Source organism: Mastigoproctus giganteus, chromosome 10 (assembly GCF_048544385.1).
Source record: "Mastigoproctus giganteus isolate SK-2022 chromosome 10, ASM4854438v1, whole genome shotgun sequence".
Taxonomy (NCBI): Eukaryota; Metazoa; Arthropoda; class Arachnida; order Uropygi; family Thelyphonidae; genus Mastigoproctus; species Mastigoproctus giganteus.
Window position 1 is genome coordinate 205887810 of NC_143584.1, and position 18460 is coordinate 205906269.

Consider the following 18460-nt stretch of genomic DNA (forward strand, 5'->3'; position numbering starts at 1 on the left):
AGCCTAAATAAATTTAAGGCTGAGCTAGGCAGGTATATGGAACAAACGGAGGGATGAAATGGGAGCAGGTTTTTTTTTTTTTTTTTTTTTGACTGATGCTGCTTGCTTTCTTGTATCATATGCCTCTACTAATGCTAATGCTAACAACATAAAAAAAAAAATAGTTGTGATTCCATTATAACAGCATACACAGTGAAACTATTGCTGCAAACTTAATAAAATATAAAATGCAAAATGTAATATTAAAATATACAATCTTGACTGACAAGAAACTAACTGCCATCGCTTTACCCATTAACTTAGATCGGTGGTTCTCAAACTGGGTTCCGCGGCACCTTGGGCTGCCGCATACTCTTTATAGGGAGGCCGCGATGTCAAATTTGGCATCGGCTTATATCGTGGCCGTCGCTGCAAAAGGTCGTTGATTTTCATGCAACTGTGTAAATTAGAAGTCGTCATGCAATAATGCTGACCGCATCGCAGTGTTAATGTACATACACAGAACAGCCGAGCCGTCCGTCGCATACACCCTATTTGAAATAGCACAACGTCGCTGCGAACGCCTACTCGCTTAGCGGATCTTAGCCCTTATCCCTAAAATTAATAAAATTTCAATATAATTTTTTTTTTTTTTAATGTTGAATGATTTCAGTTCCTGGATATAAATTAAAAATGTACTTATTGTTCTAAAAACATTAAAATAAGTATGAAAAAACAATCGCATATTTTTTCTTTAATTTAGATTTTTTTTCATACAATTTATTATTCTTAGAGATATAGAAATTGTGCATAAAATGCGGATGAGGCCAATTTTTAAATAAATAAAAAAATTTTTTAAATCCTGTACCAAAAGCCAAACTTTTTTTTTTTCATGCATTTTTCAAAAAAAAATTCCCTTAATGCTCTTCCACATGCACCACCGTACAAAATATTCTACCAGCGCCCATGCACCCAGTGCTGGGGATGACGAGAATTTTTCATAATGGATTTAGGGTGTCTTCACATTAAAAAGTTTGAGAACCACTGATCTAGATGTTCGAAGATTTCATCAGAAAAATCCTCGAAAGCAGCACCCGTGCATAAAATAAAAATAAAATATTTTCTGTTTGCTCACATCTGGTGAGTATGGGCTTGGCACACCCAGGGTCCTGAGCTGGATATCATCATTCTTCTCTTTTTTGGTGATCTCTCTCTCTCTCTCTTTCTCTCTCTCTCTCTCTCAGGGTAACTCAGGATTTTTTTTTTTTTTTTTTTTGGCTTTTGCAGCACAAGCCTGAGCCTTCCTTGCACCATATGGCTAATAATAATAATAATTACTGTCAACAATGTTAGAGGAGTTTTGATATAAAACTTATAGAAATACAGTACCACTGTAATTTAGCCGTGTGGCTAAATCATGTGGATTCGAACACGCATGTGTGTGTTAGGCTAGATATGTGTTAAGCACCAAAGCAACTAAGGTTATTTTGTGCCAATATGTTGTCTATAATTATGTGTATTCCTCGTTGGTTTGCTATTTTGGATGAAATAAAAAGCCGCGTTTCCGGCAGGAAAAACCAGGCAATCCTTGCCTTAGACTGATAATTCGTTATGAAAAAAAGTCAATACAAATTCCCAGTGGCGTATCCGGGTATCATTGTAAGGGGAGGGAACGTGGTGACCAGGCTTTTAAGTTCTTTTTTTAGAACGCCTCCTGCGTTCTTTTTCTTTAATTTAAAAAATTTGGTTAAGGGGGGCATATGCCGTCTCTGCCCACTCCTGAATACGCCCCTGCAAATTCCCTGTGACATTGATGGGATTTGAACTGAAGTCTTTCTCACCCATTGAAGAAGGTGTTATAACCGCTGTGCTACCTGTGAGGGCTACTCGTGTGTATGTGTTTTGGATTAAATCTCGATTCTTCGTGATGTCAGTTGTTTGACAGCAGTGTGCGATAGTTTGCCACAGGCAAGGGCTTCATTTTTTTTTCTGCAGGAACTGGGGTTTTTCCGTCCATCTGGCTATATGTATGTATGAGCTACTTGCTAGGATAATACTTTGATTGTGGTGCAAACTCAGATTTGTTGCAGACATTCTTCCAGCAAAGACAGCAAACCCGTGCTATTTGGGAGTCTGAAACACTGATAGGGTTAATATTAGGGCCCCCATTTGTGAGTCAAGTAAGGAAAATTAGGCAGGCTGCTCGATTTGCGATTACCACATCCTGTGCTTGCACTTTCATGATTGTGAGACTCTTAGTAAATCAAGGTACACCCCCATTTACAAGATCAAAAACACTGCATCTAGTATACTGAAGGTGTTAACCAACGTAAGCAGGGATCGAGGTGTAGCATCCATATCTCAATCCCTGCAGATAAATGGTCGATCCTCTGTGTCACCTGGAAAGACTAACTGGTAGATGAAGATAAAACTACCAGTTTTATCTTCATCTACCAGATGAAGATAAAACTTTTATCTTTTATAAAACTTTTAACTTTTATCTTCATCTAAAAACTCATCACCCAGTGTAATTACACCAATTTGCTTACTGGTGACCTGAGTGAGGCAAACTATGTTTAGTCTCCAGAGCAAAACTCTGGCAACATCCCCATCTCTTCTGTCGTGCATTGTGGGTTATGATGGGCATTATAGTGTGATACCATTTTCATCAGCATCATTAACACATTTTTTTGCAAGCTGGCGAGCTCTCGCGGTAGTGCAGCTGATATATTTCTCCTCCCGACACAGGATAGAAAAGCATATTCCTCCCGTAATTGAAGAGAGTTTTCATGGGCCTTTTCATAATGTGGCTGAGTTAGTAGGTCTCAGGCAAGGGTAGCATCGCTTTTCTCCCTGGAACTCGTATGTTTCATCAGCAAACAGTCAAATCGGTCGCAGATTTCTCGCAATTTACAGACGCAATATACTGACGCAGTATAACCTTAGCCGTTTAGGCACTTAACATGCACAACTCGACTCACGCATGCTGGCTAAACCTATTGGTTATTGTATAGGAGACAACTCGATCAATTAGTGTATATCTTGCTGCCTCCATTCCTCCAGCTAGCCACTAAAATGAGTTAGTGTATGCGAGAAGCACATTTGAGGCAAGGCCATATCAAAGAGCTAAGTACCGTATATTAATGCTATATGAAGAGCCGTAAGGAGGGCGAGGAAAGTGGGGAACTGTCCCTGGAGCTTCTAAACCAGAGGTGTAAAAACATAGAATTTAAAACTAATATAATATACATATTCATTTAATAATTGCTATTTTAACTTTGATATACAGGCATACCTCGGTTAACGTTACCTCTGATAACGAAGCTTCGATATAACGAAGTCCACAATTTCAAGCCCCATTTAACATAAAAAATATTCCAGTTTAATCACCTGAAATCTAAACAAACTGAAGAAATTACCGAAACCTTTGGGGCTTCTCGTGGTTGGTTCGAGAAATTTAAAAAACGGGCCAGGATTCATAGTGTAAAATTAACAGGAGAAGTTTCCAGAAAAACTAAAGGAAATAATTGAACGTGAAAAATTTCCACCAAATTTGGTGTTCAATGTTGACGAAAGCGGTTTGTTCTGGAAACGGCTACCAACAAAAAGCTTTATTTCTGTTGAAGAAAAATCAGCTGCTGGGTTCAAAGCAGCCAAAGACCGTTTAACATTACTCTTTGGATCAAATGCCTCTGGCGATTATAAATTAAAATTGTTATTAGTTTACCATTCAGAAAATCCGAGGGCGTTAAAAGGTAACATAAAAATGAATTTACCTGTAATATGGAAAGCAAATAGCAAAGCGTGGGTTACCAAGGAGTTATTTACTGATTGGTTTGTTAACCACTTTTGTCCTGAAGTAAAACGGTATTGTCAAAAAAACAACTTTGAAAAAAAAGCTCTTTTGTTGTTAGACAATGCTCCGGGACATCCTACTGATCTTAACACGTTGGACACATGCATTCCTGTCAAAGTTGTGTTTCTTCCAGCAAACACAACTTCCCTGATTCAACCATTGGATCAGGGAGTAATAGCATCATTTAAAGCTTATTATCTGCGTCGAACATTAAGCAGTTTAACTGAACTAGAGGATAAAGAGGAAATGACAGTTAAAACTTTTTGGAAAAACTACACCATTAAAAACGCAATTGAAAACATTGATAGTTCTTGGAAAGAAGTCACTAAGAAATGCTTACATGGAGTTTGGCGCAAAATATGGCCAGAAGTTGTACTAGAAGAAGAAAATAACATCCAAAAAATTAGAAATGAAGTTATCCAGATGGCTCAATCAATAGGTTTCGAAAATGTCGATGAAGAGGATGTTAGAAATTTATTGAATGCAGAAAATGATGGTTTTTCAGTGGAAGATTTAGAAAACCTTGTTAGCAACGAAGACAAAGATAATGAAGACGAAGTTAAAGAAGTTCCTTCTGAAAAAGTGTTAACAACCAAAGATTTAAAAAGGTGCTTAAATGACATTGAAAACGTTTTAAATTTTTTTAGTGAAAATGATCCTGATTTAGGAAGAAGTTTTATTGTTAAGCGATCAGTGTTAAATGCAATAACTCCATATAGGCAATTGTTAAATGAAAGAGAAAAAAAGCATAAGCAATCAACTTTAGACTCATATTTTAAAATGTGATTTCACTTTGTATGTAAGTTGACTGTTTATTTAATAAAACTTTTCTTTTTTTCGAAAAAAAAGCTTTTCATTTTCTTTACGTAGGAACGTATCCCTATTCTGGCCATAGTATTTTTACCTCTGAAAACGAAGTTTCGCTTAACGAAGTAATTTCGTGGAACGCATCCTATTCGTTATTCGAGGTATGCCTGTACAAAAAAAAAAAAAAAAAAATAATAATAAATAAAATGTGAGTGCAACATGCATTTATTATTTATTTATCAATTGTTAATGTATAATTTTTATTTACGGGAGAGCTGGGGAGAAAAAACATTTATTTTGCCTGGGTTATAGGAATACTTTGTTATACCTTTAAAATTCCCTTTGAAGAAATATTTGTGTGATCCAATTATTCTTCAAAGAATATAAAAAATTGAGAGAATTAACAAATTTATATATACTGCTCTTAGTAAATAGCAGCTCATTTGTATACTGTAGTTTAATTTATGGTAGAAAAATGCAATGGATTGTTTAACCCTATCCTTCATCAAAGGATATCATCATTCTTCTCTTTCTTGGTGATTCCCTTCTACTTACAACTCTCTCTCTCTCTCTCTCTCTCTCTCAGGGTAACTTGGAGATTTTTTTTTTTTTTAGCTGGTGCAGCATAAGCCTCAGACTTCCTTGCACTACATGAATAATAATAATAATAATAATAATAATAATAATAATAATAATAATAAACAAAGCTCCTTTCTTCTGGCGTATTTAAGCATGAAATGAGTAGATCAAAGCTTATGTCAAAGGAATGGTTTAAAAGCATTCAGAGGGATCCTAAAGTTTATTTATGATCTAGTGCAGGAGTGGCCTACTTAATTTGTGATGGGATCTACTTTTTTCCTTCAATATGTGCCGCGATCTACCATCTCAAAAAATGCATTGCACAAGGTGCACAAATCGAGGGATGATTGTATATTTAAAATTCGTCGTGATCGACCGAAATTAAATCCGCGATCGACTCGTTGGCCACCCCTGCTCTAGTGAAACCCCTGAAATGTATATAGTAGTAGGGTGGAGATAGAGATGTCATAGGGCGCATTTCCACTGGGCGCCGATCTACGAGGGCACCGTGATGGCACTATTTATTTTGTGGTTGTTGTTATTTGGTTTTTAGGAGCATTAGCAACTAAGGCTATATTGTTCTGGGTATATGCGGTGGTCATTCCCTGACCTTTCCGCATCCTCCGTATTTGGTGGTGGTCGTTGTTGTTATTTGGATTTTAGGAGCATTAGCGACTAAGGCCCTATTGCTCCGGGGATATGCGGTGGTCATTCCCTGACCTTTCCGCATCCTCTGTATTTGGTGGCTCACGGGCTTGAACCCCGGTCTAATCAAGAAGCGTGTGCTACGCACTGCTGCTCCTGCCCACATGGCTACGAAGGCACCTTTATTTTGTGGAGAAAATATATTGCATTACCCCGGAGCTCCATATATAACCTTGCTACGCCTGTACATATAAAATTCCATCCTACATACAGAAATTCACATTTGTTGCCACACGCGAGTCATACATACTAATTATATATAGTTTCATTTGTATGCAAAAATTGGCTTACGTAGAAACTTGTATAATTGGTTAGTCTCGCATGAGCATACCATCCTTGTGGTTTGCTTTTGGTGGGTAGCCCGCGCAGTGCACAAAGTTGCATCTGTAACTAAGAAGAAAAATACTGTTAAAGTATTGGTCGATAATAGCTGGCTGAGCATTGTCAGATTCCGGAGTTAAAATCTTAGAGGATGAAGGAAATTTTCCTGACTCCTTCTAGTGCTTGGCGACAAAACCACCATTGCCAAATATTTCGAGATAATTATGCCCTGCGACGCTGTGTACACTGAGTTTGTAACGATAGGCGTAATACTATTTTTGTAATTCAATGCATAACAATAGAATTAAATATAATTACTGAGCGAAAGAGCCCGTGGTAAGAATATACTGTAATTGAATATTAATTAAAAATCGCTTGATGTAATTAACTTTCAGATTAACTCGCTAATGCTCAATAATGATTCTACGGCTAATATTTAGTAATTTACTAATAAAATAATATGTTATTGTGTTTTAAGTGGTCATTGCATTAGTCTTTACCCCTAAATTACATTTTAAATATTTATATTTCTTTGCCATTAGGGGACGTTCATTAACACTTTTGCGAATTTAGTCGTTTGGTATCTCTGCTATGTATAGACGCTGTAGTTGCGTCTTTGAGTTATTGCTAGTGTGTAATAAGTGCAGTTTAGAAGAATGGATACAAATGTAATGCTAACGTTAAATATTTTAACTGTAACTGCAAAAGTTTCCTTAAACATACTCAGATTGAGGCGTAACTATTTTGTTAATCTAGAATGTAACACACATTTCGTGAATGATACCATAAAGACATTTTGTAGATATTCATGGAAACATTAAATTAGGAAAAGTTGGCCTACTGGAGAGAAGAGTGAGCGAAAATACAAGGTGAGCATTCATTCTAGATTAATTTTATTAAAATTATTGTCAGGTTACTGGCGTAACTGCTTATAATTTGCACAACTACGAATGCCATTACGACTTTTGTTTTGTTAAAAATGGCATATAATTTAATTATTGTATAGAAAATTTTATTTATTGCAGTCATATAATTTATTGTTATATCGATTATATTTAATGCATTATTTTATTATATATATATATATATATATATATATATATATATATATATATATATATATATATATATATATCATTACCTAGACGGTACTGCATTTATACTTATAAATGCAGTACCGTCGAGATTATTTGCGAGACCGGGTGGAAATATTCTACACAGAGTATTTTTATTATTATTATTATTTATTTTTTTTTATTTTTTGTGTAGTCATTGCATGAATTTTATGATCTTTCATAATTAAATGAATAAAGCATTTGTTTCAAATTAAGTACACGGATGCTCAAAAGTTAAGAAACAAAATATAATATACAGAAATTATTTTTATTTTATTTTATTATTTTTGCTCCTGCTGCATAAGCTTGCTTCTGGCGTAATTTGAAGAAGAAGAAGCACTCTTTATTATATACAGAAGGCACATTGCTGTATACAACTCCCTTCACGACTATAAGCCAGGGGTTTACATACAAGAAATTACACAACATAATAAAGATGGGGGAAAAAATTGCTACTGCTAATGTTAATACTAAATTAATAAATAAATAACTTTTGTTAGATTATGAAAAATGTTAGTGAAATATTGTATGTTTTAACGTATCTTAATAGTGCACAAACCTTAATGCAACTTATCTTAATAGTGCACTAGGCAGTTTTTGAACTGAAATTTCTGTTCAGCAGTCGAATTCACGAGTGATAAAAATTGGCACGTGGATAACGGTGGACACCAAACCGCTTATTATTTAATAAGGCGTGTGGTGCCCATGGGTAGTAATACGGGCATGTTATCGACTCCTCATGCTGAGAATAAGAGTGAGTCCTGGAGGTATCAATTTTTTCGTAAGGGTTGAGGCAAGCTCAATTAGGTTCTTGGAGGAGAAGTGCGACTAGCATCCCAGGCGTCCTCTGTTTTGAATTTTGGTTTGGGCATATCAATGGCCATTCCATACGAGTAATATACGCACTCTCTGAAGCATGTTATCATTCTGTGAAGTCTCTGTGATGTTTGGCAGTTAAGGAAAAATGACCTTTTTGCGTCGAGGGAAAACGGAAGCGGTCTTGGACAAGTCTTCGATCACTGGCCACTTTGGCTTGACCTCGTCCTGCCTCCATTCTCCTAACTGATGTCCACTTCAAAGAAACATCGAAATGGTGTACCTGTGACATTTTCCCAATGATGTCTATCATATCAATAATACAAGTGACGAACACACAATTCGCAATAGGCTGTTTTTATCTGATTACCCGATGTGCACGTTGCAACAAATTGTGGGCAATTTTGTTCAAGGGATTAGACAGAACGTTTTTTTCTTTTCTTTTCTTTCTTTTTTTTTTAAATGACGAATATTTGATTTTGTTTTTATAAATGTATTTACATTTTGCATTTGTTCCTTAGATTTTGAACGCTAGCGTGTTTTATTTATTTTCGAATCTGCTTTTTGAGACGTGTCTATTCAATTCTTGATTTTTAGTTTTTAAAAGAAAGTGCGTTCGGTGGTTAACCCTCACTACCACGAGCGAATTTTTGCACCGGCGCTTGAGTCATTAGCTGGGGGGAGGCGGCTGGCGTAAAAAAGCGGGTCCTCAAGAAATGATTGGGATGGCTTTTACCTTTGGGAGGATGGAAGGAGATCTCATTTGTTGGCTTTGCGCTTCGAGCTCCCGATCGCATAAATTCGCCCCTGCTAAGTGTTATTTATGACGATGGTCAGCACTAACAGTCGATGGCTTTGCTTTGGAATTGAAAAATATTAATAACAGATCTCTCTCTCTCGGCGCCTGATGACAGGATTTAAAGTAGATCCAAAAATGTGGAAGATATTTTGACCTCTTTTTTTCGGTATAAACCAAGCATAATTTATCATGTGGAATGGATGTTTCTCTTATGTAACATTTTTTTTTATGTTACAGCGTACTTATTATTATTATTATTTTAGGGTTACCCGTAATTAAATACATTAACCCGTATTTGTGTCTGTAAATTGCGTATGTTCTATGGTTGATTTGCCTGTTTTGCTGGACGAAAAAACCCCAGTTACTGGCGAGAAAAACCTTGCTATCTACGCCTGAGACCAACTAACTCAGCCACGGAGTGAAAAAAGCCGATTAAAGTTCCTCGCGTCATCGACGGGATTCGAACCCAGGCCTTTTCCACCCGGTGTGGGGAGGACGGTGACGATACCACTGTGCTACCCGCGCAGACATGTTACAGCGTACAGTCGGTCCTCGTATAACACGTGTTTGCATTACACGAATTCGATCATACACGATTTATAAATAGGGGAACGTTATCTTATATAACACGAACCGAATTCGCTTATACACGATTCGCCTTTGTGTTTACAAGAAATGGCAGTCGAATGCGGAATCACCCCAACTGAACGCAACACGATAGGAAAGAAGATTCTGAAAATGTATTTATGTGTTTTATATCAGTGAAGGGGAAACACATTTCACCATAATAACGTAAAAACCAACACAATTCCAGCTATCGATATAATCACAAATGCAATTAGATGGAGTTTACTACCAGTTTATAACAGATTCCACTAGCAGAAACTCAACTGGAAATTGTTTTATGGTAGTAACCCCCAGAAATGTGCTTTAGTAAAATGTGAGGTGTTAATTAATAGTGTATCTTGGCCTTTACGGTGTTATTCATTTAGTTGCTACACGCGCGCAGCTTTATGTGTATGTGTTTATGTGTATCTTTATGTGTGTGTTTATGTGTATCAAGCGTGCCACCTCGTTTGTAATTGTGCTTTATTCCCTAAAAATTAGTAAAATACTTAAAAGGTGTGAAAAGGAAGCGTCCTGGCTAAGACACTGCAGATTCAGAGAGAAAAAAAAAAAGCAATATCCATAAACAGAGGCGGACTGGGTCAAAAATTCTTACCCGGGAAAATTTATAGTGGCCTCATACTACGGTTTATGGCCAAAATCACCCCGGCCTCCGGCCCACCGTGGTTTCCCCCGTAAGGCTTATGGCCAGTCCTCTTCTGTCGATAGAGAAAAAATACGAAATTGTGAAACGCTTTGAGCGAAATTAAAGACCATGTGATATTGCACGTGCTACAGACCTAAATGAGGCAACGCGGAGAATTACAAAGAATGCGGAGAAAATAAAAACAACTTTCATAGCAGGAACAACTCAAAGTGTAATTAAAATCCATTAGATTAAGACACAAAGAATTGGAAGAGATGGAACGGCTGTCATCTCTTTGGATAGAAAATCAAACAAAAAGCAAGTTTGCTTACGGTAGAAGCAAAAGCATTAGCAATATTTTATTACGACTTACGTATTATAATTTATATTTACGTATTAAAAATACGTAAGTATTTTATTACGACTATTTTATTTAATATAATAAATTTTTTACGAATAAAATACGTATTTTATTCGTAAAAAATACTTTTTTAGTATTAAAAAATACTAAAAATACTTTATTATAATATAATATTATTTTTATTACGTATTTTAATCGTTATAAAACACGTAAGCATTTTATAACGATTAAAATTACCCGATTATTTATTGTGTTTGGTAATGTTTTGGTTCCAAATGTGTGTTCAATCTTGGGTGGTCGGCACCTAACCCTACTTTTCCCATAGGGCCTGTTGTTTATATTGCACGATTTTGCATTGCACGAGGGTTTCTAGGAACGCAACTATCGTGCTATACGAGGACAGACTGTACTGTCTTATTCTCACGACATTTTAAATTTGAGCAATTAAATATCGTTGTGGGGTTTTACGCTCGTCAGCAACCTAGGCCATATTGCGCCATACATACCGTAATACAGTAGACTTTCAGAATAACGGCACCTTCGGGGATTCAAGGTGCCGTTATATTTTTAATATCTTTAATGCAGAAATAATGAGGTTAAATAAGAAATAGAGAGATTAAGAATGCAATTTTATTAACTGCACTTAAAAAACATAAACATGTTGACGATCCAATGTTATATTCTGCTATTAATACATTTCTGCTTACGCCCCGTTCTATTTTCTTCATTATAGCAAGTTCAGTCTGCGCGGTAGGACAGTGGTATCGTCACCCTCCTCTCCACACCAGGTGGAAAAAGGCCCGAGTTCGAATCCCGTCGATGACGCGAGTAACTTGTATAGGCTTTTTTCACTCCACGGCTGAGTTAGTGGGTCTCAGGCGTAGATAGCAAAGTTTTTTCTCCAGAAACTGGGAGTTTTCGTCCAGCAAATCGAGCAGAGAACACGTAATTTTTTTTTTTTTTGGCTGGTGCAGCATAAGCCTCGGGCTTCCTTGCACCATATGGCTAATGATAATAATTTACAGACACAATACACATGGATATATGAATTAGCATTCCGGGTGACCCTAATGTAATAGTTTGGAATATATCAAGTTTGTCAATAAGCCTTAACGTTGTTCTTCTTTTCTCCTCTGTAAGAGGTTTATTAACTTTAGAAGACATAGTGAGGGGCTTTTAATTTAAAATACTGTAAGTGCAAAACAGCGGTATAATTTGTGATATCAGTACAGAATTCACTTTGAAAATGGGGAGCGTATTCGAATAGAGTAATCACGTGACTTGCCGTTTTATTTTTTTCGGCACTGCAAGACCTCTACGCTGTATGTATAAATCCGATCTCGATGTGCCGTTATTTCGAATGTGCCTTTATTTGGGGTGCCGTTATTTCGACAGTCTACTGTACTCGTATGTCTGTAAATTGCGTGTCTTCTGTGGTTTGTTTTGCTGGGCAAAAAACCCGAATTTCCCGGAGAAAATTCACATTACCCTTGTTTGAGACCGACTAAACTTGGTGACGTTGTGAAAAAGTCCGAACAAATTTCCTAGCGTCATTGACAGGACTCGAACTTGGCTCTTTTCCACCCAGTGTGGGGAGGACGGTAATTATACCAACTATGCTACCCACGAACTAAATTAAATATTCTCTTTTAATATTCTGTCTATCTAATGTTAAAGTAAGTATCACTAATGAAAATGAATGGAAGAGTTGATAAAATAATTTATAAATAATATTTAAAAAGTTAAAACCAAAATTGATAGTTTAAAATTTTCCCGGATCTTCCTGACAATAGATGATAAACACTCTTAAAACGACACATCAAATTATGTTTGATATTTCAAACATAATTTGCTAATAATGCTTAGTGATATTTGCCAAAAATATATAAAAATACTGAATGATATTGACTTCAGTATCAAGGACGAATTTAAAAAAACTTCAACTATATAAGAGAAGAGGATTAAATTACACACTATTTTATATGATGTTCTGAGCTATACAGAAATGCCTAGAAAGCCATTTGAAGTTGCGCCAAAGTATCAATAAATTCAATGGATGAATTATGCCAACTAGAAACTGATTTCAACGGTCAAAATAAAGCGGCTCAATTTTGAATAGTTTTGTCAGTAGGAATCCATCCTCATGCACATGGGGACGCATTCCTAAAGATATGGTAACCAAAGAAATGCAATATTGCAAACAGTTTATATGGAAAGAAGACGATCTCATTTGGAACAACATTGTTAGCAGCTTAGGCCACAGCGATAGCAAAATGAAGAATAATTGGTGGCGATATGAATGTTCCGAAATAGTCTATTAAAATTAACAATGGCCGTTTTCATTATTTTTGATAAATAAGATATGCCGGGAGACTGTCAATATATAGCGACAGGAAAAGAAGAAAAATAATATTCAGATGAAAACTATATTATTCTTTACGATATTACAGTGGTTCCATAAATTCACATAAAAAATACTTTAAAAAACTTAGGTTTGTCTTTTGTTCTATATCTCTTGTTCCGTTATTGACACGCAAGCGAAGTGCTTTCAGTTATAAATGCAATAAATCCTTCATTATTTGCAAATATCTTTGTTTCTGTTTTAATTATTTCTCTTGTTAATTATGTATCGTGCGTAATATTAGGCAGTTTGTTAGTTGGCACGTATAGATGAGGTTTTGCAGCATAGAACTGCTAATTCTCTTCCATTCATATAATTCAGATTCACTTAATTCAGATAATTCAGATCTTCACTCAGATAAGAACCAAGATGTGGTTCATATCTTGGTTCTTATCTGAGTGAAGTACTGTATGTTTTAAGCGCTCCGAATATAATGAATATCTTACGCAGACAACCTTACGGAGTAGGAGATATGTCTTCACCCTGTATTCCGCAACATCTAACATTTAACGATTTTGGACTTTTGTAGTAACATTAATATTTATTAGCAAGGAAAGTTTTATTGGGTTCGATAGCTGGGCGGAGGGCAGTTTCTGCTCGAATGCAGGACCTCGATATATATATATAAACTTCCGCCTATTTGTATCAAAATTGCTAATATTGCAATGAACATCCTTAACAATCCATAGATGGTACGCAATTTAAATTAAGTTAGTCATTTAATAATTAAATAAAAATAAGTTAATATGTATAATAAGTAAAAATAAGTAACGGACTATGATGAATGTAAAAATTCGAGAACCGTAGCTATAACTTACCTGTTAGCATTAGGTCTTGAATGCTTTAGAATATCTCCCGCCTCTTTCATTGCTTCTCCAGTGTGCGTCCACCCTCCCAGGTATCCGATTTTCCACAGATCAACCAAGAACGTGCACATATTGTTTCCTTGGCTATTTTTGATGTAATTAAAATGCAGCACATTGTTTGTTGAAAATGTCATGACAGCCACACGCGTGGAATCTGGAGAGACAGTTAAAAGTCGCGCCGTCAGCTCGGTGAATAACACTTCGTTTGGAAAGTTCGGAGCGCCGATACTTCCAGATTCATCCATCACAAAAACAACTTCGTTCGCTGTTTGCTCATAGGATTCCAGTGTTCCCAAAAACTTTTTTAAATCTTCATCCAGCACTAAATCAGAAGATGTTAAAGATATAAGGAGGTACAGATATAAGAAATTAAAAACACGGGAATGAATGCCCGCTACCATAGCGATGCTGTTCTGATAGAATGTTTCCCTGTACCTTAACCGTCTCGATCAGAAATACTGAAACAGATTAATCAACTTCGAACTGAGCTTGAAGTAGACTCTTCTGTAGAAACCACGTGCTTGCTGGATATCCCCATCTATCAGATCAGAAACCCGAAACAATTCTTAGAAATTTGTAACCTTATACGTTTGTTATCAGACGTAACTTCCCTGTGCACTTCCTCGAAACAACGCCGCATTACATCTCATTGCGACATGGTCTGCCGCCATAACATCCATCAGCCAATGAATATTCTGACCTTGGTTTCGGATGCAGGAACTTTTGGCGAAATGAAGTAGCAGGAGATAAACTTCTCTAGATCTGCTACTGCTAACTCCTTGCGCACTTATCGTTTATCTGCTTGAACTGTCTCGAGGAAATGTAATAAAAAAGGAAAAACTGTTCCACTTTTACACTGGGGTTAAAAAAATTAGAGTAATGAGGTCTCTAACTTATACGCTATTCTGCGTTATAATATCGTGGAGATGATGGTGAACAGGTATGAAAACCTGTCCGGCAAGAAAGGAGTATAGCCTATTTACAGTGTGAATAAGCTGCACGTGACACCGTCTGGTAACTTATCTTTGCGTGCGGATTCGAACCAAAACGCGTGTTCGAATCCGTACGACACCACAAAAATTGCACAGTCCGACGTCTGGCTACCGAAACAATGAAGTTGCCATATGCTCCGAAACGTATGTAGCCTTCACTGAATTTGCTCCGAAAGATCAAATTCAGTGAAGACTACATACTATCGAACCCAACTTAGAATTCTGTTTACAGCACACCTTAGGAGTACCATCTTAGTTCTAAAAAGAAAAAAAACCTCTGAATAAATATGTTAGAATTAAGGAAACCTATATTTCATTTATATACAATTAACTAAAGAATCTAACTTTTTATGGCACTCTTTACGTAATGAAACTGGAAGTACCCATTATTAAAGACGAACTTCACATACAGTATTAGTATGGCATTGTCTTTAATAATGCCATTATTAATTTAACTATAAATATATTTTTATTGTGATTTTGACATTTCATAGCGACTTATCCTACATATGATATGCAATAAGGTCCTCCGTAGCAGTATAGTAGGTTTGCCAATTGTCAGTCGTTTGGAGAGGTTTACGTTCGAATTCCATCAGAGGCTGGTGTAATTCTCAAAGACCTCTCGGACCGGGACTGTTATTAATCGATTTCGGGAGAACGAGCGGGCAAGTAGAATTTCCGGTGAGTAATTCGGAGTTTTTTTTACCCCGCACAACATGAAAATGCCCGTGAACACGCACTTGTAATATTTATTATTAGAATAATTTATTGCTAGAAGTATGTACAAAATGCACATATAATATAGGTGTAAAAACACCATAGACAACTCTTAAAGGAAAAACATTTGCTTTTCTAAGTCCAGTAGGGCCAAGTAGATAGTAGAGTCATTATCCAACACATATACAAACTAGCCTTGAAACGGTCACGGAGGGGATGGGGATCCTGATATTCACGGAGTTTGCGAGAATAGGTAAGAACATTCTTCTCTACTGGGGAAGCGTTGCCTATTCGAGGAATTAAAAAGAGTTTTTGAGTGGTGTGATTGAAGGAGTTACTGTCCCTTTCATTCTTCTACACTGTTTCTTTTCTTCTTCCACTCCTACTGTAACTTTCCCTGTACTTTTTGCTTTTCTAAGTCTAATAGGGACAAGTGGATAGCAGAGTTATTATCCCACACACATATACAAACAAGCCTTGAAACTGTGCCATCTGGGGATCCTGATATTCACGGAGTTTCCGAGAATTGGTAACAACAGTCTTCCCTACTGGGGAAGCGTTGCCTGTTTGAGTTTTTGAGTGGTGTGAGTTGAAGGAGTTACTGTCACTTTCATTCTTCTACACATCGTTTCTTTTCTTCTTCCTCTCCTACTATAAGTTTTTCTCTAATTTTTGCTTTTCTAAGTCTAATAGGGATAAGTGGATAGCAGAGTTATTAAACCACACACACACATACAAAGTAGCCTTGAAACGGTGCCGTCTGGGCGGTGGTGCCCAATGAGAATAAGTAACAATAGTCTTCTCTATTAGTGAAGCGTTACTTATTCAAGGTAGTGCAATATATGGTGACTCGTTGTGAAGTATTGCACCATATGAGATGCCGACCAGGCTAGCCTGGTTGGTAAAGTGCCTGCCTGGCAAACCAAAGGTAAGTGTGTGTTGTTGTCTTACGGCACCAGGGGTTTCCCCCATCTCCGCGTTGCTTTCATTGTGGTGAACCAGTTCACTGGGAAATGCCAGAGATTTAAAAGTGTGTGGGAATTGTTCATGTGTTGTGTGTGTTCTGTACCATTGTTCATCTAGTCATTTAGCCGTTGGACCCCTATTGAGGCCCAACGTTGTCCCACTTACGCCCCGTGGAGGCAGACCAGGAACCTAGTAGCTGTAGATTCACTCTGGCAGGTCCTGCCGCTTAATTTCCTGGGATTTCGGCGGCTAGGACCTTAAAAAAAAAAAATAAATAAATAAATATATATATATATATATATATATAATAATAAAAAAAATAAAAAAATAATAAAAAAAATAAAATAAATAAAATAAAAAAAATATATATATAAAAAAAATAATAATAAAATAAAATAAAATAAATAAAATAAAAAAATAATAAAAACAAATAAATCCCGCCTCGGGCTTGGATTAAAGTACTGCAAAAAAACCGTGGGAGGTGCATTATGGCCACAGAAGCCGATGCGCCAATAACTACAAAAAAACAAAACAAAAAAAACCATATGAGATATAGTTGAAATTATGCCTTTTACACTACTATCGTAGTTTTTCCTTTAAGAGTTGTTTATGGTGTTTTACACCTATATTTTATAGATAATTATCAATCTTAAAAATATTATGCCCAGTTGCATTTATCCATACTTGTACAAAATGTACGTATAATAGGGTACAATATTTAGTAATTTGCCCCTTCGCGGCCAAAAGACCAGGAGTTTTACAAGAAATGACAGATAAATTAGTAGGATAGCGCCCAAGATCAAGGTAAAGGAGTCCACGTCGCGAATAAAAAGAGAGAAAAATTAAATATAAAAGAATATATGTAAAGTATCCATAGAAATAAATTAAAAATATAAAAAAATATTTACGCAGCATAATCTAACAAGAGCAAACTAAGTTGACGGAACAGTAGGCCTGACGTAGCCGAGTGGTCAGGAGCGAGAGTGTATAGCACGCGTTCCTTGAGTGGACCGGGGTTCAAGCCCGTGACTATTGAATACGATAAATATTTGTATTGTCGATTTATTGTAAACTCGACTGACTTGGTTGTCGTGCCGGAGTATAAAGAGAAAATTTATTTATTTAATCTGAAATGCAGTCAGAATTACTTGAATCCAGTCGGTTAGAGATGTTCTTCATGAAGGTCAGCAAATGATAACATTGTGCAAGCAGGGAAAAATATATGACAGATGACATGGGCAGAACTGGTGGCAAAAAGCTATTAAGAAGGGTTCGGTTCGAGGAAAACGTGATTCAGGATGCGTTTTAGATACATTTTGTTCTCCACAAACATGTTTAAGTCGGCATCTAACTCTTGGACAAGTAGAAACATCTGAGTTGGCAGAAAACGATCTGAAATATGGAGTCTAGTTTTATGGGAGCTTAGGAGCTTCTCTGAGAGCTGGTGGCGGAACTTTCCAGTAACACATCTCTGAAAAACTGGAAATTTAGCGGATAAGTAGCTGTAGTCTGTATGTGTTGATAAGTGTTGGTAGCGTTTCCATTTGCAAGGTTTAAGCCATTTATGTTGTTCTGCACTGGGAAGGAAGTTTATTCTTGTGAATAGTCCATTTCAGTAGCCATAATTCCGATGCAAAAATGGGTTTTATTGTAGTAGGAGTGGCGCCGACGCCAAAATTTCTGTTGCATATAAAAGATGTGGATAAACGATGATCTGAGTGTAGTTGACTGCTGTTGCTTTGTCGTCAGCGTATTGCAGGTGTTGCCTGGCAATCCACTTAAAGCGTGCAGCGCGGTTGAGAAGAAGCACAAGATGACAATTAAATCTTCACTTGGGATTAAGCACTATCCCCAAGTCAGTCTGCCTATTTGAATATCTCATTCAAATATCATTGAATGAGATATATGACAACGCAAGGAGAACTCTG

The 18460-nt window shown here is 36.6% G+C and overlaps 1 protein-coding gene across 2 annotated transcripts in view; it reads right to left on the bottom strand.

Annotated features, from left to right (window-relative positions):
• The window catches only part of LOC150079806 (sushi, von Willebrand factor type A, EGF and pentraxin domain-containing protein 1-like), a 216402-nt gene extending 201977 nt beyond the window's left edge, over positions 1–14425 (bottom strand). For both annotated transcript variants that reach the window (XM_090383990.1, XM_090383991.1), the window contains exon 1: positions 13810–14425. In XM_090383990.1, the coding sequence (XP_090240116.1) occupies positions 13810–14258 (449 nt within the window). In that variant the 5' untranslated portion in view covers positions 14259–14425. The remainder of the gene's footprint in view (positions 1–13809) is intronic.
• Between the last annotated feature and the right edge of the window lie 4035 nt (positions 14426–18460).